The sequence below is a fragment of the Salvelinus alpinus genome, chromosome 11 (assembly GCF_045679555.1).
Source record: "Salvelinus alpinus chromosome 11, SLU_Salpinus.1, whole genome shotgun sequence".
NCBI lineage: Eukaryota > Metazoa > Chordata > Actinopteri > Salmoniformes > Salmonidae > Salvelinus > Salvelinus alpinus.
This window is the reverse complement of record NC_092096.1, coordinates 68,905,681-68,928,335: the sequence shown is the minus strand read 5'-3', so window position 1 is coordinate 68,928,335 and position 22,655 is coordinate 68,905,681. Positions and strand designations below refer to the sequence as shown.

General features: G+C 44.7%; 1 protein-coding gene across 3 annotated transcripts in view; it reads left to right on the top strand.

Moving 5' to 3' along the window:
• Window positions 1-17,477, top strand: part of LOC139534705 (glucosidase 2 subunit beta-like) — a 280,149-nt gene extending 262,672 nt beyond the window's left edge. For all 3 annotated transcript variants that reach the window (XM_071334091.1, XM_071334090.1, XM_071334089.1), the window contains 2 exons: window positions 9,250-9,349; window positions 16,867-17,477. In XM_071334091.1, the coding sequence (XP_071190192.1) occupies window positions 9,250-9,349; window positions 16,867-17,004 (238 nt within the window). In that variant the 3' untranslated portion in view covers window positions 17,005-17,477. The remainder of the gene's footprint in view (window positions 1-9,249; window positions 9,350-16,866) is intronic.
• The last annotated feature ends 5,178 nt before the right edge of the window (window positions 17,478-22,655 follow it).

Sequence of the window (22,655 nt, the reverse complement as noted above, 5' to 3'; positions counted from 1 at the left end):
TAACATTAAGTCTAACTAGCTCTAACTCTAGCTCTAACTTTAGCTCTAGCTCTAACCTTAGGTCTAACTCTAGCTATAACTCTAACTCTAACATTAAGTCTAACTAGCTCTAGCTCTAACTTTAGCTCTAGCTCTAACTCTAACATTAAGTCTAACTAGCTCTAGCTCTAGCTCTAACTCTAACTGTAGCTCTAGCTCTAACCTTAGGTCTAACTCTAGCTCTAGCTCTAACTCTAGCTCTAGCTCTAACTCTAACATTAAGTCTAACTAGCTCTAGCTCTAGCTCTAACTTTAGCTCTAGCTCTAACCTTAGGTCTAACTCTAGCTATAACTCTAACTCTAGCAAGATGTTGCCATGTCAACAGAGTCACAGTAATAGTTAGTTAATAGTTTCACCATCTATAGGGACTATCCAAATAAAGCCATTATTTTCATGTGTGACAAACTATTTTGTAATCCAAATATAGCTGGTTCCAACTAAAATGGTGTAAACAGATGATAACTCCTCTTTCTCATTACTGAATTGATGGGGCCAGCTAAAGGACCTTTGGTCCTTTAAGACAACTTTGGCAGTCTCTATTTCACACTGTGGATACATTATTAGTTATACAGTACGAGTCAAAAGTTTGCACACACCTACTCATTCAAGGGTTTTTCTTTATTTTTACTATTTTCTACATTGTAGAATAACAGTGAAGACATCAACACTATGGAATCATGTAGTAACCAAAAAAGTGTAAAACACATAAAAATATATTGATGAAAGCTTTGAACACTCTTCGCATTCTCTCAACCAACTTCACCTGGAATGCTTTTCTAACAGTCTTGAAGGAGTTCCCACATATGCTGAGCACTTGTTGGCAGATTGTCCTTCACTTTGTGGTCCAACTAATCCCAAACCATCTCATTTGGGTTGAGGTCGGGTGATTGTGGAGGCCAGGTCATCTGATGCAGCACTCCATCACTCTCATTCTTGGTAAAATACCCCTTACACAGCCTGGAGGGGTGTTTTGCATCATTGTCCTGTTGAAAAACAAATGATAGTCCCACTAAGCGCAAACCAGATGGGATGGCGTATCGCTGCAGAATGCTGTGGTAGCCATGTTGGTTAACTGTGCCTTGGATTCTAAATAAATCACTGACAGTATCACCAGCGAAGCACCCCCACACTATCACACCTCCTCCTCCATGCTTCAACTTGGGAACCACACATGCGGAGATCATCTGTTCACCTACTCTGCGTCTCACAACGACACAGCGGTTGGAACCAACAAACTCAAGTTTAGACTCATCAGACCAAAGGACAGATTTCCACCAGTCTAATGCTCATGTTTCTTGGCCCAAGCACGTCTCTTCTTTTTATTGGTGTCTTTTAGTAGTGGTTTCTTTGCAGCAATTCAACCATGAAGGCCTGATTCATGCATTCTCTTCTGAACAGTTGATGTTGAGATATGTCTGTTACTTGAACTCAGTGAAGCATTTATTTGGGCTGCAGTTTCTGAGGATGGTAACTCTAATGAACTTATCCTCTGCAGCAGAGGTAACTCTGGGTCTTCCTTTCCTGTGGCAGTCCTCATGAGAGCCAGTTTCATCATAGCGCTTGGTGGTTTTTGTGACTGCACTTGAAGAAACATTACAAGTTCTTGACTGACCTTCATGTCTTAAAGTAATGACGGACTGTAATTTTTCTTTGCTTATTTGAGCTGTTCTTGCCATAATATGGACTTGGTCTTTTACCAAATAGGGCTATCTTCTATATACCACCCCTACCTTGTCACAACACAACTGATTGGCTCAAACTCATTAAGATGGAAAGAAATTCCACAAATTAACTTTTAATTTAAATTAATTCCAGGTGACTACCTCATGAAGTTGGTTGAGAGAATGCCAAGATTGTGCAGAGCTGTCATCAAGGCGAAGGGTGGCTACTTTGAAGAATTTAAAATATAAAATATATTTTGATTAGTTTCACTTTTTTGGTTGCTACAAAATATACAATATATTTACTACATGATTCCATTTGTGTTATTTAACAGTTTTGATGTCTTCACTATTATTCTACAATGAAGAAAATAGTTCAAATAAAGACACTTCAATGAGTACATTGACTTGTGAAAGTATTTATCCCCCTTGGCATTTTTCCTATTTTGTTGCCTTACAACCTGGTATCACTGTATCATTTGATTTACACAACATGCCTACCACTTTGAAGATGCAAAATGTTTTTTATTGTGAAACAAACAAGAAATAAGACAGAAAACTTGAACGTGCATAACTATTCACCCCCCACCCCCCCAAAGTCAATACTTTGTAGAGCCACCTTTTGCAGCAATTACAGCTGCAAGTCTCTTGGGGTATGTCTCTATAAGCTTGGCACATCTAGCCACTGGGATTTTTGCCCATTCTTCAAGGCAAAACTGCTCCAGCAGTTGGATCGGTTCTGTTGGTGTACAGCAATCTTTAAGTCATACCACAGATTCTCAATTGGATTTGTCCTGCTGGAAGGTGAACCTTCCTTCCCAGTCTCAATTCTCCGCAAGAATTTCCCTGTATTTGGCGCCATCCATCATTCCGTCAATTCTGACCAGTTTCCAAGTCCCTGCCGATGAAAAACATCCTCACAGCATGATGCTGCCACTACCATAGTTCACTGTGAGGATGTTGTTCTCGGGGTGATGAGAGGTATTGGGTTTGCGCCAGACATAGCGTTTTCCTTGATGGCCAAAAAGCTACATTTTAGTCTCATCTGACCAGAGTACCTTCTTCCATATGTTTGGGGAGTCTCCCATATGTCTTTTGGCGAACACCAAATGTGTTTGCTTATTTTTTTCTTTAAGCAATGGCTTTTTTCTGGCCACTCTTCCGTAATTTTTTAAAAATGTAAATGTTTTATTTAACCTTTTATTTATCGAGGCAAGTCAGTTAAGAACAAATTCTTATTTACAATGACGGCCTACCGGGGAACAGCCTTGTTCGGGGGCCCAGCTCTGTGGAGTGTACGGCTTAAAGTGGTCCTATGGACAGATACTCCAATCTCCGCTGTGGAGCTTTGCAGCTCCTTCAGGGTTATCTTTGGTCTCTTTGTTGCCGCTCTGATTAATGCCCTCCTTGCCTGGTCTGAGTTTTCGTGGGCGGCCTTCTCTTGGCAGGTCTGTTGTTGTGTCATATTCTTTCCATTTTTTAATAATGGATTTAATGGTGCTCCGTGGGATGTTCAAAGTTTCTGATATTTTTTATAACCCAACCCTGATCTGTACTTCTCCACAACTTTGTCCATGGCCTGTTTGGAGAGCTCCTTGGTCTTTATGGTGCCGCTTGCTTGGTGGTGCCCCTTGCTTAGTGGTGTTTCAGACTTTGGGGCCTTTCAGAACAGGTGTATAAATACTGAGATCATGTGACACTTAGATTACACACAGGTGGACTTTATTTAACTGATGGTAATTGGTTGCACCAGATCTTATTTAGGGGCTTCGTAGCAAAGGGGTGAATACATATGCATGCACCACTTTTCAATTTTTTAGGCTGTCTTGTCATTCTCGGTGATCTGGCCTACCACTGTTGTGTCATTTAGCAAACTAAATGCTGGTTTTGCAGTGGCGGATGTGTTGTTACCTACCCTTACCACCTGGGGGCGGCCCGTCAGGAAGTCCAGGATCCAGTTGCAGAGGGAGGTGTTTAGTCACAGGGTCCTTAGCTTTGAGGGCGCTATGGTGTTGAACGCTGAGCTGTAGTCAATGAATAGCATTCTATATGTTGTGTTTTTGTGCAAATACTTTTGCAAAAATAGTGTTGGTAACCGATGATACTTTTTGAATATTTGAAAAGGCATTGTTGCTATCCAAAATAGTCCCTTTAATTTTCATTCAAATCAGAGTCATTTCTTTGTTACAAAGATCATAGTTTGACCTGTTCACTATTATTCTACAATGTAGAAAATAGTACAAATAAAGAAAAATCCTGCAATGAGTAGGTGTGTCCAAACCTTTGACTGGTACTGTAAGTCAAGGGGTCGGTGAGTAACAGGTAGTTAACAGAGTCACAGGTAGTTAACAGAGTAACAGGTAGGTAACAGAGTCACAGGTAGGTAACAGAGTCACAGGTAGTTAACAGAGTAACAGGTAGGTAACAGAGTCACAGGTAGGTAACAGAGTCACAGGTAGTTAACAGAGTAACAGGTAGGTAACAGAGTCACAGGTAGGTAACAGAGTCACAGGTAGTTAACAGAGTAACAGGTAGTTAACAGAGTAACAGGTAGGTAACAGAGTCACAGGTAGGTAACAGAGTCACAGGTAGGTAACAGGTAGGTAACAGAGTAACAGGTAGGTAACAGAGTAACAGGTAGGTAACAGAGTCACAGGTAGGTAACAGAGTCACAGGTAGGTAACAGAGTCACAGGTAGTTAACAGAGTCACAGGTAGTTAGCAGAGTAACAGGTAGTTAACAGAGGAACTGGTAGGTAACGGAGTCACAGGTAGGTAACAGAGTCACAGGTAGGTAACAGAGTCACAGGTAGGTAACAGAGTAACAGGTAGTTAACAGAGTAACAGGTAGTTAACAGAGTAACAGGTAGTTAACAGAGTAACAGGTAGGTAACAGAGTAACAGGTAGTTAACAGAGGACCTGGTAGGTAACAGAGTCACAGGTAGGCAACAGAGTAACAGGTAGTTAACAGAGTAACAGGTAGGTAACAGAGTAACTGGTAGGTAACAGAGGAACTGGTAGGTAACTGAGTAACAGGTAGGTAACAGAGGAACTGGTAGGTAACAGAGGAACTGGTAGTTAACAGAGTAACAGGTAGGTAACAGGTAGGTAACATAGTAACAGGTAGGTAACAGAGTAACAGGTATGTAACAGAGTAACAGGTAGGTAACAGAGGAACTGGTAGGTAGCAGAGGAACTGGTAGGTAGCAGAGGAACTGGTAGGTAACAGAGGAACTGGTAGGTAACAGAGGACCTGGTAGGTAACAGAGGACCTGGTAGGTAACAGAGGACCTGGTAGGTAAAACAGTTGGGAACAATATGTACTCCAGCGTTTTTAAAAGTCAAGCGGTCAAAAAAGGAACAGATTATGCGCGGCTAAGAGCGTTTTCTCCCTGTATGACAGATTGAATAATATAGAAGAAAATAACACATTGAGTTCCCTTTAGAGGAGACATGGTCGTCACAGTGGATGAATGTCACACTATGTATGATAGCTCCATAGAACAGGCCAGTCAATAGACTGTCAGGTATTATTACAAGGAGTGGTTTGTCAATACGGCTCCATCCGGATACTCCTGTGAGCCCTAAATGACTGGAGTCTATAGCGCGAGTGTCCGTGATAACTGGGGCCTAATTGACAGGGCCTCTCCTGCCTCCTGGGGCGCGGGTAGTACTGAGAGAGGAGAGAATGGAGGTCTGACGAGGCAAGGGACAGAACCAGGGGGATGAGAGAGGTGGGACATAAGGGAGAGCACAGTAGGGATCACACTGGTGGAAAGAGGCCAGCACTGACACTCTCTTAGACCCCTCTGTCCCCTGACACTCTCTCTGTCTCTGTCCCCTGACACTGTCTCTGTCCCCTGACACTCTCTCTGTCCCCTGACACTCTCTCTGTCCCCTGACACTCTCTCTGTCCCCTGACACTCTCTCTGTCTCTGTCCCCTGACACTCTCTCTGTCTCTGTCCCCTGACACTCTCTCTGTCTCTGTCCCCTGACACTCTCTCTGTCTCTGTCCCCTGACACTCTCTCTGTCTCTGTACCCTGACACTCTCTCTGTCTCTGTCCCCTGACACTCTCTCTGTCTCTGTCCCCTGACACTCTCTCTGTCTCTGTCCCCTGACACTCTCTCTGTCTCTGTCCCCTGACACTCTCTCTGTCTCTGTCCCCTGACACTCTCTCTGTCTCTGTACCCTGACACTCTCTCTGTCTCTGTCCCCTGACACTCTCTCTGTCTCTGTCCCCTGACACTGTCTCTGTCCCCTAGCCCTGACACTCTCTCTGTCCCCTGACACTCTCTCTGTCCCATGTGTCCCCTGGTCCTGACAGCAATCCATTTGAGGTTCAGGGGAGAAGGGGAGAAGAAAAGGGCCACGTGGCTCCGTGTGACCCATTCAGACAACTTAAATAAGACATGCGTGGTGGCATGGAGACATGGTGGCATGGAGACATGGTGGCGTGGTGACATGGTGGCATGGTGACATGGTGGCATGGAGACATGGTGGCATGGTGACATGGTGGCATGGAGACATGGTGGCATGGAGACATGGTGGCATGGAGATATGGTGGCATGCAGACATGGTGGCATGGAGACATGGAGGCATGGAGACATGGTGGCATGGAGATATGGTGGCATGGAGACATGGTGGCATGGTGACATGGTGGCATGGAGACATGGTGGCATGGTGACATGGAGGCATGGAGACATGGTGGCATGGTGACATGGTGGCATGGAGGCATGGTGACATGGAGGCATGGTGACATGGTGGCATGGAGACATGGTGGCATAGAGACATGGTGACATGGAGGCATGGAGACATGGTGGCATGGATACATAGAGACATGGTGGCATAGAGACATGGTGACATGGAGACATGGAGGCATAGAGACATGGTGGCATGGAGACATGGAGACATGGAGGCATAGAGACATGGTGGCGTGGAGACATGGAGGCATAGAGACATGGTGGCATGGAGACATGGAGGCATAGAGACATGGAGGCATAGAGACATGGTGGCATGGAGACATGGAGGCATAGAGACATGGTGGCATAGAGACATGGTGACATGGAGACATAGAGACATGGTGACATGGAGGCATAGAGACATGGTGACATGGAGGCATAGAGACATGGTGGTGTGGAGACATAGAGACATGGTGACATGGAGGCATAGAGACATGGTGACATGGAGGCATAGAGACATGGTGGCGTGGAGACAGAGACATGGTGGCATGGAGACATGGAGGCATAGAGACATGGTGACATGGTGACATGGAGGCATGGAGGCATGGATACATAGAGACATGGTGACATGGAGACATAGAGACATGGTGACATGGAGACATGGAGGCATAGAGACATAGAGACATGGTGACATGGAGGCATAGAGACATGGTGGCGTGGAGACATGGAGGCATAGAGACATGGAGACATGGAGGCATAGAGACATGGAGGCATAGAGACATGGAGGCATAGAGACATGGAGACATGGAGGCATAGAGACATGGTGACATGGAGACATGGAGGCATAGAGACATGGTGGCATGGAGGCATAGAGACATGGAGGCATAGAGACATGGTGACATGGAGGCATAGAGACATGGTGGCGTGGAGACATGGAGGCATAGAGACATGGAGACATGGAGGCATAGAGACATGGTGACATGGAGACATAGAGACATGGTGGCATGGAGGCATAGAGACATGGAGACATGGAGACATAGAGACATGGTGACATGGAGGCATAGAGACATGTTGACATGGAGGCATAGAGACATGGTGGCATGGAGGCATAGAGACATGGTGGCATGGAGGCATAGAGACATGGAGACATAGAGACATGGAGACATAGAGACATGGAGGCATAGAGACATGTTGACATGGAGGCATAGAGACATGGAGACATAGAGACATGGTGGCGTGGTGACATGGAGACATGGAGACATGGAGACATAGAGACATGGAGACATGGTGACATGGATGCCGGGAAAAGGAGCTAGTGGACTCAGGGACCTTAAGATAGGACTCGCTGTCCGTGTCTCTCAATCTGGACAAGGCTAAAGAATGTTTAACAGTCATAGAATGGGCTTGTTGTCCGTGTCTCTCAATCTGGACAAGGCTAAAGAATGTTTAACAGTCATAGAATGGGCTTGTTGTCCGTGTCTCTCAATCTGGACAAGGCTAAAGAATGTTTAACAGTCATAGAATGGGCTTGTTGTCCGTGTCTCTCAATCTGGACAAGGCTAAAGAATGTTTAACAGTCATAGAATGGGCTTGTTGTCCGTGTCTCTCAATCTGGACAAGGCTAAAGAATGTTTAACAGTCATAGAATGGGCTTGTTGTCCGTGTCTCTCAATCTGGACAAGGCTAAAGAATGTTTAACAGTCATAGAATGGGCTTGTTGTCTGTGAGGACAGGTGAGAGTCATTAGACAGATATGAGTCCTGGAAGGAGACCCAGTGTGTTTTGTGTTTCTCTCTATATTTATCCCTCAGTGATCTTCCAATAACAGTCTCCTTTTCTGTGTCATTATTTACAGCAAGGTCTGACATTTAATATTACTGGTGCTGTTCGATGTCTAAAATAATCTTCCGAGATGATACACAATCATATGTTTGTATATATGGTCTCTTTTGTCCAAAGCGACTTACTCTTAAAAGGGGCAATCCATTTTGGATGAATAAATGAATTATATGTACCCATTGATTCGTGATTAATATACTGTATGAATGCCTCATGAGCCTAGTTCAACCGTCTCCCCCAATCAGAACCCAACATATAAGCTTGTTCAAGGCCAATGTTTGTAAACAAAACGCTGTATAGCCTCAAAACATGGTTATTAAAACTATACATTTGATATCGTGGATGATCAGTCCTTGAGCTCTTGTCTATGAATTTGAGGGTGCTTACATTTTCTCCAGCACCGTCCCTCTGCTTTTTACCCGAGAACTCGTTATTGTTTCAAATGCTGGTTGCCCTTTTAACACAGTAGGCCTATTCAGAAACAGACTGGAATCACAACCCTGTCACTCTAACCATACTGAGTCATTGAGGTTCACTATTTACTATTGTGTCGCACTGCTTTGCTTTATCTTGACCAGGTCGCAGTTGTAAATGAGAACTTGTTCTCAACTAGCCTACCTGGTTAAATAAAGGTGAAATATATTTATATATTTTTTAAATTGGCGAGTCAGAACTATATTAACCACAACCATAAAGCTGAGGTAAAATATATTTCGCCATCGCACGGGATCTGGTTCAGTATTACGGTTCTCCCTCCCTGTGCAGAACGGTACAGAGAATTAACTCACACAAATGGTCATTCATATTGTTTGTCGGAGGAGAGACAGAGAGAGATAGCGCCAGGCGCCAGGGACTAGCAGAAGGCACTGCAGCCACCTCCGCTAGACTTTTGTTTTGCCCAGTTAGTCAACCTGGTGCTAAGTGATGTCAACATTTTGTCTCAATATTTATCAGGAATTTGGGATTATAATAATAAATGGAGTTTATATTTGCTCTCTCTCTCTCTTTTTCTGTCTGTCTGTTTCAGGAAGTGGGGCTCATGGGCGGGGTCACCAGAGAACCAGTATTGCCAGATGAGGTATGAGAGTGGAGAGCCCTGCTGGCAAGGCCCTACCAGGAACACCATGGTAGGTACATTACAGTACAGTAACACCATGGTAGGTACATTACAGTACAGTAACACCATGGTAGGTACATTACAGTACAGTAACACCATGGTAGGTACATTACAGTACAGTAACACCATGGTAGGTACATTACAGTACAGTAACACCATGGTAGGTACATTACAGTACAGTAACACCATGGTGGTTACATTACAGTACAGTAACACCATGGTGGGTACATTACAGTACAGTAACACCATGGTGGGTACATTACAGTACAGTAACACCATGGTGGGTACATTACAGTACAGTAACACCATGGTAGGTACATTACAGTACAGTAACACCATGGTAGGTACATTACAGTACAGTAACACCATGGTAGGTACATTACAGTACAGTAACACCATGGTAGGTACATTACAGTACAGTAACACCATGGTAGGTACATTACAGTACAGTAACACCATGGTAGGTACATTACAGTACAGTAACACCATGGTAGGTACATTACAGTACAGTAACACCATGGTAGGTACATTACAGTACAGTAACACCATGGAAGGTACATTACAGTACAGTAACACCATGGTAGGTACATTACAGTACAGGAACACCATGGTAGGTACATTACAGTACAGTAACACCATGGTAGGTACATTACAGTACAGGAACACCATGGTAGGTACATTACAGTACAGTAACACCATGGTAGGTACATTACAGTACAGTAACACCATGGTAGGTACATTACAGTACAGTAACACCATGGTAGGTACATTACAGTACAGTAACACCATGGTGGGTACATTACAGTACAGTAACACCATGGTAGGTACATTACAGTACAGTAACACCATGGTAGGTACATTACAGTACAGTAACACCATGGTAGGTACATTACAGTACAGTAACACCATGGTAGGTACATTACAGTACAGTAACACCATGGTAGGTACATTACAGTACAGTAACACCATGGTAGGTACATTACAGTACAGTAACACCATGGTAGGTACATTACAGTACAGTAACACCATGGTAGGTACATTACAGTACAGTAACACCATGGTAGGTACATTACAGTACAGTAACACCATGGTAGGTACATTACAGTACAGTAACACCACACTAATGGGCACAGAAACAGAGAGCCTGAGAGCCTGAGAGACGGACGGACGGACGGACAGACAGACAGACAAAGTGGTAGGAAGACACAGACAGACAGACAGGCAGGCAGGCAGACAGACAGACAAAGAGGTAGGAAGACACAGACAGACAGACAGGCAGACAGACAGACAGACAGACAGACAAAGTGGTAGGAAGACACAGACAGACAGACAGGCAGGCAGGCAGGCAGACAAAGAGGTAGGAAGACACAGACAGGCAGACAAAGAGGTAGGAAGACACAGACAGACAGACAGACAGACAGACAGGCAGGCAAAGAGGTAGGAAGACACGGATAGGCAGACAGACAGCGATAGATGCCTTTTTCATCCTCATGTTATCGTTGTACACTATTCACTAGTAGAAAGACACTTTATGAATCCACCCGATTTCTGAAGTCCCATAAAACGTTAAACAAAAACATGGCTGAAGACAGTATTTACGGAAGGGAAGCAGACGTACTCTCCACCTACTTTTCTCTGTCCGTCCAGTTTCCAGTCATTTCATACTCTCTCTCACACAGAGTTCACAACGTCTCCAGTCATTTCATACTCTCTCTCTCTCTCTCACAGAGTTCACAATGTCTCCAGTCATTTCATACTCTCTCTCTCTCTCTCACAGAGTTCACAATGTCTCCAGTCATTTCATACTCTCTCTCTCACAGAGTTCACAACGTCTCCAGTCATTTCATACTCTCTCTCTCTCTGAGTTCACAATGTCTCCAGTCATTTCATACTCTCTCTCTCTCTCTCTCTCTGAGTTCACAATGTCTCCAGTCATTTCATACTCTCTCTCTCTCTCACAGAGTTCACAATGTCTCCAGTCATTTCATACTCTCTCTCTCACAGAGTTCACAACGTCTCCAGTCATTTCATACTCTCTCTCTCTCACAGAGTTCACAATATCTCCAGTAATTTCATACTCTCTCTCTCTCACAGAGTTCACAACGTCTCCAGTCATTTCATACTCTCTCTCTCTCACACAGAGTTCACAATGTCTCCAGTCATTTCATACTCTCTCTCTCTCTCACAGAGTTCACAATGTCTCGTCATTTCATACTCTCTCTCTCTCTCACACAGAGTTCACAATGTCTCCAGTCATTTCATACTCTCTCTCTCTCACAGAGTTCACAATGTCTCCAGTAATTTCATTCTCTCTCTCTCTCTCTCTCTCTCTCTCTCTCTCTCTCTCTCTCTCTCTCTCTCTCTCTCTCTCTCTCTCTCTCTCTCTCTCTCTCTCTCTCTCTCTCTCTCTCTCTCTCTCTCTCTCTCTCTCTCTCTCTCTCTCTCTCTCACAATGTCTCCAGTCATTTCATACTCTCTCTCTCTCTCACAGAGTTCACAATGTCTCCAGTCATTTCATACTCTCTCACACACAGAGTTCACAATGTCTCGTCTCTCACAGAATGTGTGCGCAGGAATTTGTTCAATTAAAAATGTAGCATGTTTAATCATCTCATTTTTTCAGTGTCCCCCCCCCCCCCCCCCCCAACCCCTTCAACAGTTTAAATGGTTTCCAATAATCTGTAAATATATGATCTTACCATCCAGAGGCCCTTTGAAAAGCCTCAATTTAATTCCTTTGATATGACTCCCTTTTCCAAACCATGCGCATACGGCATAAATGAAGTCTCCGCTAGAAGAAGTCGTCCCTCATTATATTTGAAATGCTGAAGCCGGCTTTGCTCTTTTTACCTCGGTGAAAGAGGCTCCTCTACCCCTTAGCGGGAGAATGGTAATGTGGGCAGTGGACGGCATTGTTTCAATGCAGGATATGAAACTAATTCAAAGCCAAAGGGACCCGTGCGGTGTGCCTGTTAAAAAGACACTCCAACACTGAAAGGGTGAGTCGGACTTCGTGTTTATTAATTAGATTCAAAAGGCTAGGGCTAATATGTGTGTTATGAACCGTGGATTTGGTCTCTAACTGGAATATATTGTAGATTTACACTATAGCCTATATATATATATAAATAGCCCCAATTCTGAACGTTTGTGAAATGGATGTGTGAAAAGGTATCTGGAAGCACTGAGCTAATTAGTACACCCCCTAGACAACCCCTAGACAACACTTAGACAACACTTAGACAACCCCTAGACAACACTTAGACAACACTTAGACAACCCCTAGTACACCCCCTAGACAACACTTAGACAACACTTAGACAACCCCTAGACAACACTTAGACAACCCCTAATACACCCCCTAGACAACACTTAGACAACCCCTAGACAACACTTAGACAACCCCTAATACACCCCCTAGACAACACTTAGACAACCACTAGACAACACTTAGACAACCACTAGACACCCCCTAGACACCCCCACCCCCTAGACACCCCCTAGACACCCCCTAGTACAACCCCTAATACACCCCCTAGACACCCCCTAGTCAACCCCTAGACAACCCCTAGTCAACCCCTAGACAACCCCTAGTACACCCCCTAGACACCCCCTAGTACAACCCCTAGACACCCCCTAGTACACCCCCTAGTCAACCCCTAGACACCCCCTAGTACAACCCCTAGACACCCCCTAGACAACCCCTAGTACACCCCCTAGTCAACCCCTAGTACACCCCCTAGACACCCCCTAGTACACCCCCTAGACACCCCCTAGACACCCCCTAGTCAACCCCTAGTACACCCCCTAGACACCCCCTAGTACACCCCCTAGTCAACCCCTAGTACACCCCCTAGTACACCCCCTAGACACCCCCTAGTCAACCCCTAGTACACCCCCTAGACACCCCCTAGTACACCCCCTAGTCAACCCCTAGACAACCCCTAGTACACCCCCTAGACACCCCCTAGTACACCCCCTAGACACCCCCTAGTACACCCCCTAGACACCCCCTAGTACACCCCCTAGACACCCCCTAGTACACCCCCTAGTCAACCCCTAGTACACCCCCTAGTCAACCCCTAGTCAACCCCTAGTACACCCCCTAGACAACCCTCAGATACCTGCTTCATGGTTCCCTTGTTTCCTTTTATTTCTCTGACAATGGCAATATACTATAGAAGCACAATATCCTTTCCCCACTACCGAGCCGAGCCGGGCCGAGTCGGGATACACTGGCCTGGTTACACATCCACCTTTGTTGAGGGACCCGTGTTGGAAAGGACGACGTTAAACCCGATCAGTCCCGAGACTCTGCTTTTCATTTATCTGACTTGAATTGATCTGCATGTCCAGCCCTTTACATTTAGCCTCCTAGACAACACTTAGACAACACTTAGACAACCCCTAGACAACCCCTACACACCTTTACATTTAGCCTCCTAGACAACACTTAGACAACCCCTAGACAACACTTAGACAACCCCTAGACAACCCCTAGACAACCCCTACACACCTTTACATTTAGGAGTTTGTGACAGCAACTATGTGAGCTTATTCTAGTATTATAGACACTATGACCTGGGATTTACTATGATGTTCTATGTAGAAGAACCCCTTACAGTATTATAGACACTATGACCTGGGATTTACTATGATGTTCTATGTAGAAGAACCCCTTACAGTATTATAGACACTATGTCCTGGGATTTCCTATGATCTTCTATGTAGAAGAACCCCTTACAGTATTATAGACACTATGACCTGGGATTTCCTATGATCTTCTATGTAGAAGAACCCCTTACAGTATTATAGACACTATGTCCTGGGATTTACTATGATCTTCTATGTAGAAGAACCCCTTACAGTATTATAGACACTATGACCTGGGATTTCTTATGATCTTCTATGTAGAAGAACCCCTTACAGTATTATAGACACTATGGCCTGGGATTTACTATGTAGAAGAACCCCTTACAGTATTATAGACACTATGACCTGGGATTTCCTATGATCTTCTATGTAGAAGAACCCCTTACAGTATTATAGACACTATGACCTGGGATTTACTATGTAGAAGAACCCCTTACAGTATTATAGACACTATGACCTGGGATTTCCTATGATCTTCTATGTAGAAGAACCCCTTACAGTATTATAGACACTATGACCTGGGATTTCCTATGATCTTCTATGTAGAAGCACCCCTTACAGTATTATAGACACTATGTCCTGGGATTTACTATGCTATTCTATGTAGAAGAACCCCTTACAGTATTGTAGACACTATGACCTGGGATTTCCTATGATCTTCTATGTAGAAGCACCCCTTACAGTATTATAGACACTATGCCCTGGGATTTACTATGATCTTCTATGTAGAAGAACCCCTTACAGTATTATAGACACTATGACCTGGGATTTCCTATGATCTTCTATGTAGAAGAGCCCCTTACAGTATTATAGACACTATGTCCTGGGATTTACTATGATTTTCTATGTAGAAGAACCCCTTACAGTATTATAGACACTATGACCTGGGATTTCTTATGATCTTCTATGTAGAAGAACCCCTTACAGTATTATAGACACTATGGCCTGGGATTTACTATGTAGAAGAACCCCTTACAGTATTATAGACACTATGACCTGGGATTTCATATGATCTTCTATGTAGAAGAACCCCGTACAGTATTATAGACACTATGACCTGGGATTTACTATGTAGAAGAACCCCTTACAGTATTATAGACACTATGACCTGGGATTTCCTATGATCTTCTATGTAGAAGAACCCCTTACAGTATTATAGACACTATGACCTGGGATTTCCTATGGTCTTCTATGTAGAAGAACCCCTTACAGTATTATAGACACTATGACCTGGGATTTCTTATGATCTTCTATGTAGAAGAACCCCTTACAGTATTATAGACACTATGACCTGGGATTTACTATGTAGAAGAACCCCTTACAGTATTATAGACACTATGACCTGGGATTTCCTATGATCTTCTATGTAGAAGAACCCCTTACAGTATTATAGACACTATGACCTGGGATTTCCTATGGTCTTCTATGTAGAAGAGCCCCTTACAGTATTATAGACACTATGACCTGGGATTTCCTATGATCTTCTATGTAGAAGAACCCCTTACAGTATTATAGACACTATGTCCTGGGATTTCCTATGATCTTCTATGTAGAAGCACCCCTTACAGTATTATAGACACTATGTCCTGGGATTTACTATGATCTTCTATGTAGAAGAACCCCTTACAGTATTATAGACACTATGCCCTGGGATTTACTATGGTCTTCTATGTAGAAGAACCCCTTACAGTATTATAGCCACTATGTCCTGGGATTTCCTATGATCTTCTATGTAGAAGAACCCCTTACATGAATAACTCTTCTGTAGCTTGTGAGGTCATAGAGCAAAACGTGTCCGTGAAAGTCTCTGCTTTTCTTAGATGGTTTTTAATAGTGTGTAGCTCAAACCGTTCAGACTCTACAGGTGTTTTTGTTTTTAATTCCCGCCCCCCTGTTACTCAGACTAATGCAGAGGAAAATAGACGAATCCAACGGTACGACTCATAAGTCTGTAGCTCAAACACACAATGTATAAAAGAGGTTAGAAGTCCTAAATCACTGTGGCGTGACGGTGGGTCAGTAATGAAACCTATCGCGAGCAAAACATTAGTACTGTCATTTACTATGGTACATTTCAGAAACTACAACATGGACACACTGTTGACACCTAGTCTATGGTGTCATGGAAGGTTCTGCCTTGTGTGGTAGGTTTTGTGGGTTTTATGTTTTGTGGGTTTTATATTTTACACTCTTATGTAGGTGTCATAACCAGTCATAAAATAACACAATACATGTCACAACAGGTGTTAATATATGGGTCATGACAGTGTTATGACCATGTTATAACAGGCTATGTCAGCTGTTATGGGATATTATGGTGTGGTTATGACTGTTATGACCATGTTATAACATGCTATGTCAGCTGTTATGGGATATTATGGTGTGGTTATGACTGTGTTATGACCAGGTTATAACATGCTATGTCAGCTGTTATGGGATGTTATGGTGTGGTTATGACTGTGTTATGACCAGGTTATATCAGCTGTTATGACATATTATGGCATGGTTATGACAGTGTCGTAACGTGTTATGACGCTGGGTGTCGTGTAAAGTGTTACCGTAATTTGTGTGTGTTGTCGAAATAAATAATTCTGAACTGCAATTTAAGTGTTGGGCCCAATTTGATCATTAGTTCCTCTTATTCTACCACAGTATCACAACAGTAACTCTATAACAACAACTACAAAATAAAGAGACACAAATGTAATGCTTCTTAAAATACACAGCAGCAATGCCACGTATCCGGTGCTTCTCCTGTGGTATCCGCACAGTCCTTTACGAGAGGCACACGACAAGCCCCTTGACTTAATGTCTCTCTCTCTCTTCTATTCACTTCTTCTCCGTGACTATCTGCCTCCTCGTTTGTTTTTCTAGGTCATGTTGATATGTGGGACAGAGACAGCCTTGAGATCGGTAAAGGAGCCCAGCAAATGCCAGTACGTCATGGAGCTTCAGACTCCCGTGTCCTGTCAGCCGGCGCTGAGGCAGCGGGGCATACACAGTGAACTTTGACCCCCAGGGACCAAGGGAGGGGAGCCATGCAGCCCCCATGCCGCTGGTGACAGACTTGTTCCGGGGCCACTCGGGGCCCCCAGTGTCCTCTGCCTTTGTGTCAGAACACATATCGCAATAATTGCTGTAGCTTATAATATGTTGTTGTCTTGTTACCATGGTGTTTTTGTTCCTCCTGACTGTCACGCTGTTCATTTCCATTGTGTTTCGTTGAGCTTTGTGGATTGAGGAGTTGAAGGAGTCTTTTCATGTAAAATTTTGTTCTAGAAATGTAGACATTTTAATTACACTTGCTGTGTGTGTTAGGTTTTACGCTTTGCAATACGCTTCTCTGTGTCATTCCTGTTAAAACAATTATAATCACAGTAGTTTCCAAACACTATCTAATGACAGATTGACTTAATGCTATGGTTTTTGTAACAAAGAAATGACTCTGATTTGAATGAAAATAAAAGGGACTATTTTGGATAGCAGCAATGCCTTTTCAAATAGTATCATCGGTTACAACACTATTTTTGCAAGAGTATTTGCACAAAAACAACACAACATACTGTATAACAACAAAATATACAGTACCAGTCAAAAGTTTGGACACACCTACTCATTAGACATTAAAACTATGAAATAACACATATGGTATCATGTAGTAACCAAAAAATTGTTAAACAAATCAAAATATATTTTAGATTCTTCAAAGTAGCCACCCTTTGCCTTGATGACATCTTTGGCATTCTCTCAACCAGTTACATGAGGTAGTCACCTGGAATGCATTTCAATTAACAGGTGTGCCTTGTTAAAAAGTTAATTTGTGGAATTTCTTTCCTTGTTAATGCGTTTGAGCCAATCAGTTGTGTTGTGACAAGGTAGGGGGGTATACAGAAGATAGCTCTATTTAGTAAAAGACCAAGTCCATATTATGGCAAGATCAGCTCAAATAAGCAAAGAGAAACGACAGTCCGTCAATACGGAATATTTCAATAACTTTCTTCAAGTGCAGTCGCAAAAACAACCAAGCACTATGATGAAACGGGCTCTCATGAGGACCGCCACAGGAAAGGAAGACCCAGAGTTACCTCTGCTGCAGAGGATAAGTTCATTAGAGTTAACTGCACCTCAGATTGCAGCCTTATTAAATGCTTCACAGAGTTCAAGTAACAGACACATCTCAACTGTTCAGAGGGGACTGCATGAATCAGGCCTTCATGGTCGAATTGCTGCAAAGAAACCACTACTAAAGGAAACAAATAAGAACAAGAGACTTGCTTGGGCCAAGAAACACGAGCAACGGACATTAGACCAGTGGAAATCTTTTTATTTTATTTTACCTTTATTTAACCAGGTAGGCCAGTTGAGAACAAGTTCTCATTTACAACTGCGACCTGGCCAAGATAAAGCAAAGCAGTGCGACAAAAACAACAACACAGAGTTACACATAAACAAACGTACAGTCAATAACACAATAGAAAAAAAGAAAGTCTATATACAGTGTGTGCAAATGGCGTGAGGAGGTAAGGCAATAAATAGGCCATAGTAGCAGAGTAATTACAATTTAGATTCTTTGGTCTGATGAGTTCAAATTTGAGATTTTTGGTTCCAACCGCCGTGTCTTTGTGAGACTCAGACTAGGTGAACGGATGATCTCCGCATGTGTGGTTCCTACCATGAAGCATGGAGGAGGAGGTGTGACACTCTGCTGGTGACACTCTGATTTATTTAGAATTCTTGGCACACATAACCAGCATGGCTACCACAGCATTCTGCAGTGATACGCCATCCCATCTGGTTTGCGCTTAGTGAGACTATCATTTGTTTTTCAACAGGACAATGACCTTAAACACACCTCCAGGCTGTGTAAGGGTTCGTTTTTTTTGCGGGGGGGGGGGTTACTACATGAATCCATATGTGTTATTTCATAGTTTTGATGTCTTCACTATTATTCTACAATGTAGAAAATAGTTCAGATAAAGAAAAACCCTTGAATGAGTAGGTGTGTCCAAACTTGTGACTTGTACTGTATAACACCACAACATATAATACAACAAATACAAATCAAATCGTATTGGTCGCATACACGTGATTAGCAGATGTTATGCGAGTGTAGCGAAATGCTTGTGCTTCTAGCTCTGAAAGTGCAGTAATATCTAACAATGCACACAACATACACACAAATATAGTATGAATGAATTAAGACTATATACATATGGATGAGCCATGTCAGACGGAACGGACTAAGATACAGTAGAATAGTATAGAATACAGTATATACATATGAGATGAGTAATGCAAGATGTGTAAACATTATTAAGTGAATGAGATACCGTAGAATAGGGTAGAAAACAGTATATACATATGAGATGAGTAATGCAAGATGTGTAAACATTATTAAGTGAATGAGATACCGTAGAATATTATAGAATACAGTATATACATATGAGATGAGTAATGCAAGATGTGTAAACATTATTAAGTGAATGAGATACCGTAGAATAGGGTAGAAAACAGTATATACATATGAGATGAGTAATGCAAGATATAGTAGAATAGTATAGAATACAGTATATACATATGAGGTGGGTAATGCCAGATATGTAAACATTATTAAAGTGACTAGTGTTCCATTCCTTAAAGTGGCCAGTGATTTCTAGTCTATGCCTGTAGGCAGGAGCCTCTAATGTGTTAGTGATGGCTGTTTTTCAGTCTCTTGCGCCCGGCTTTGATGCACCTCTACTGACCTGGCCTTCTGGATGATAGCGGGGTGAACAGGCAGTGGCTCGGGTGGTTGATGTCCTTGATGATCTTTTTGGCCTTTTTGTGACATCGGGTGCTGCAGGTGTCCTGGAGGGTGGGTAGTTTGCCCCCAGTAATGTGATGTGCAGACCTCACTACCCTCTGGAGAGCCTTGCGGTTGTGGGCGGTGCAGTTGCCGTACCAGGCGGTGATACAGCCCAACAGGATGCTCTCAATTGTGCACCTGTAAAAGTTTGTGAGAGTTTTAGGTGACAAGCCACATTTCTTTAGCCTCCTGAGGTTGAAGAGGCTCTGTTGCGCCTTCTTCACCACACCATCTGTGTGGGTGGTCCATTTCAGTTTGTCAGTGATGTGTACGCCAAGGAACTTGAAGCTTTCCACCTTCTCCACTGTGGTCCCGTCTATGTAGATAGGGGGGTGCACCCTCTGCTGTTTGCCGGAGGCCTCCTCTCCCTATTAAGGCCCTGCCGGAGTCCTCCTCTCCCTATTAAGGCCCTGCCGGAGGCCTCCTCTCCCTATTAAGGCCCTGTCGGAGGCCTCTTCTCCCTAATAAGGCCCTGCCGGAGGCCTCTTCTCCCTGTTAAGGCCCTGCCGGAGGCCTCTTCTCCCTATTAAGGCCCTGCCGGAGGCCTCTTCTCCCTATTAAGGCCCTGCCGGAGGCCTCTTCTCCCTATTAAGGCCCTGCCGGAGGCCTCTTCTCCCTGTTAAGGCCCTGCCGGAGGCCTCTTCTCCCTATTAAGGCCCTGCCGGAGGCCTCCTCTCCCTATTAAGGCCCTGCCGGAGGCCTCCTCTCCCTATTAAGGCCCTGCCGGAGGCCTCCTCTCCCTATTAAGGCCCTGCCGGAGGCCTCTCCTCCCTATTAAGGCCCTGCCGGAGGCCTCTTCTCCCTATTAAGGCCCTGCCGGAGGCCTCTTCTCCCTATTAAGGCCCTGCCGGAGGCCTCCTCTCCCTATTAAGGCCCTGCCGGAGGCCTCCTCTCCCTATTAAGGCCCTGCCGGAGGCCTCCTCTCCCTATTAAGGCCCTGCCGGAGGCCTCTCCTCCCTATTAAGGCCCTGCCGGAGGCCTCTTCTCCCTATTAAGGCCCTGCCGGAGACCTCTTCTCCCTATTAAGGCCCTGCCGGAGGCCTCTTCTCCCTATTAAGGCCCTGCCGGAGGCCTCTTCTCCCTTTTAAGGCCCTGCCGGAGGCCTCTTCTCCCTATTAAGGCCCTGCCGGAGGCCTCTTCTCCCTATTAAGGCCCTGCCGGAGGCCTCTTATCCCTATTAAGGCCCTGCCGGAGGCCTCTTCTCCCTTTTAAGGCCCTGCCGGAGGCCTCTTCTCCCTATTAAGGCCCTGCCGGAGGCCTCCTCTCCCTATTAAGGCCCTGCCGGAGGCCTCTCCTCCCTATTAAGGCCCTGCCGGAGGCCTCTCCTCCCTATTAAGGCCCTGCCGGAGACCTCTTCTCCCTATTAAGGCCCTGCCGGAGGCCTCTTCTCCCTTTTAAGGCCCTGCCGGAGGCCTCTTCTCCCTATTAAGGCCCTGCCGGAGGCCTCTTCTCCCTATTAAGGCCCTGCCGGAGGCCTCTTATCCCTATTAAGGCCCTGCCGGAGGCCTCTTCTCCCTATTAAGGCCCTGCCGGAGGCCTCTTCTCCCTTTTAAGGCCCTGCCGGAGGCCTCTTCTCCCTATTAAGGCCCTGCCGGAGGCCTCTTCTCCCTGTTAAGGCCCTGCCGGAGGCCTCTTCTCCCTGTTAAGGCCCTGCCGGAGGCCTCTTCTCCCTATTAAGGCCCTGCCGGAGGCCTCCTCTCCCTATTAAGGCCCTGCCGGAGGCCTCCTCTCCCTATTAAGGCCCTGCCGGAGGCCTCCTCTCCCTATTAAGGCCCTGCCGGAGGCCTCTCCTCCCTATTAAGGCCCTGCCGGAGACCTCTTCTCCCTATTAAGGCCCTGCCGGAGGCCTCTTCTCCCTTTTAAGGCCCTGCCGGAGGCCTCTTCTCCCTATTAAGGCCCTGCCGGAGGCCTCTTCTCCCTATTAAGGCCCTGCCGGAGGCCTCTTATCCCTATTAAGGCCCTGCCGGAGGCCTCTTCTCCCTATTAAGGCCCTGCCGGAGGCCTCTTCTCCCTTTTAAGGCCCTGCCGGAGGCCTCTTCTCCCTATTAAGGCCCTGCCGGAGGCCTCTTCTCCCTATTAAGGCCCTGCCGGAGGCCTCTTATCCCTATTAAGGCCCTGCTGGAGGCCTCTTCTCCCTATTAAGTGTTGGGTTAGTCAACTGTCAGGTTGTCCAGCATCAATGTCCTGGTGAGACCTGGTAGCAGGGCAATGGCCCCAGGCCCTGTATCCATAGAGACTGATACTCTTACTTAACTAGATTCAGCTCCCATGCAGGCCTCTGTTTGATGGGAAATCCCTGTCTCGCATTTCGCCTCCAGTTTGCAGGATAATTGTCAGTTTTGTGCTTAGGGATAGAGTGAGTGGGAGGAAGGTGTTTGCGCTCGAACGGAAAACTCTGACATTTAGAAGCGAGGATAAGAGGAACTGCCATGATCTGAGAGGTGTTGTGGTTCACTGTCACGGTCATTTGTGTACTAGACTTAATTTATCAAATCTATTGCCAAATAGGAAGCTACTATTCTGCAGGTGGTAGAAAATATGGTGGTGTCCCTGAAGTACACGTCAGGTAACATAACACTTACCAAGCTTTAATAAAACAACGTCAGGTAACATAACACTGACCAAGCTTTAATAAACAACGTCAGGTAACATAACACTGACCAAGCTTTAATAAACAACGTCAGGTAACATAACACTGACCAAGCTTTAATAAACAACGTCAGGTAACACTTACCAAGCTTTAATAAAACAACGTCAGGTAACATAACACTGACCAAGCTTTTATAAACAACGTCAGGTAACATAACACTGACCAAGC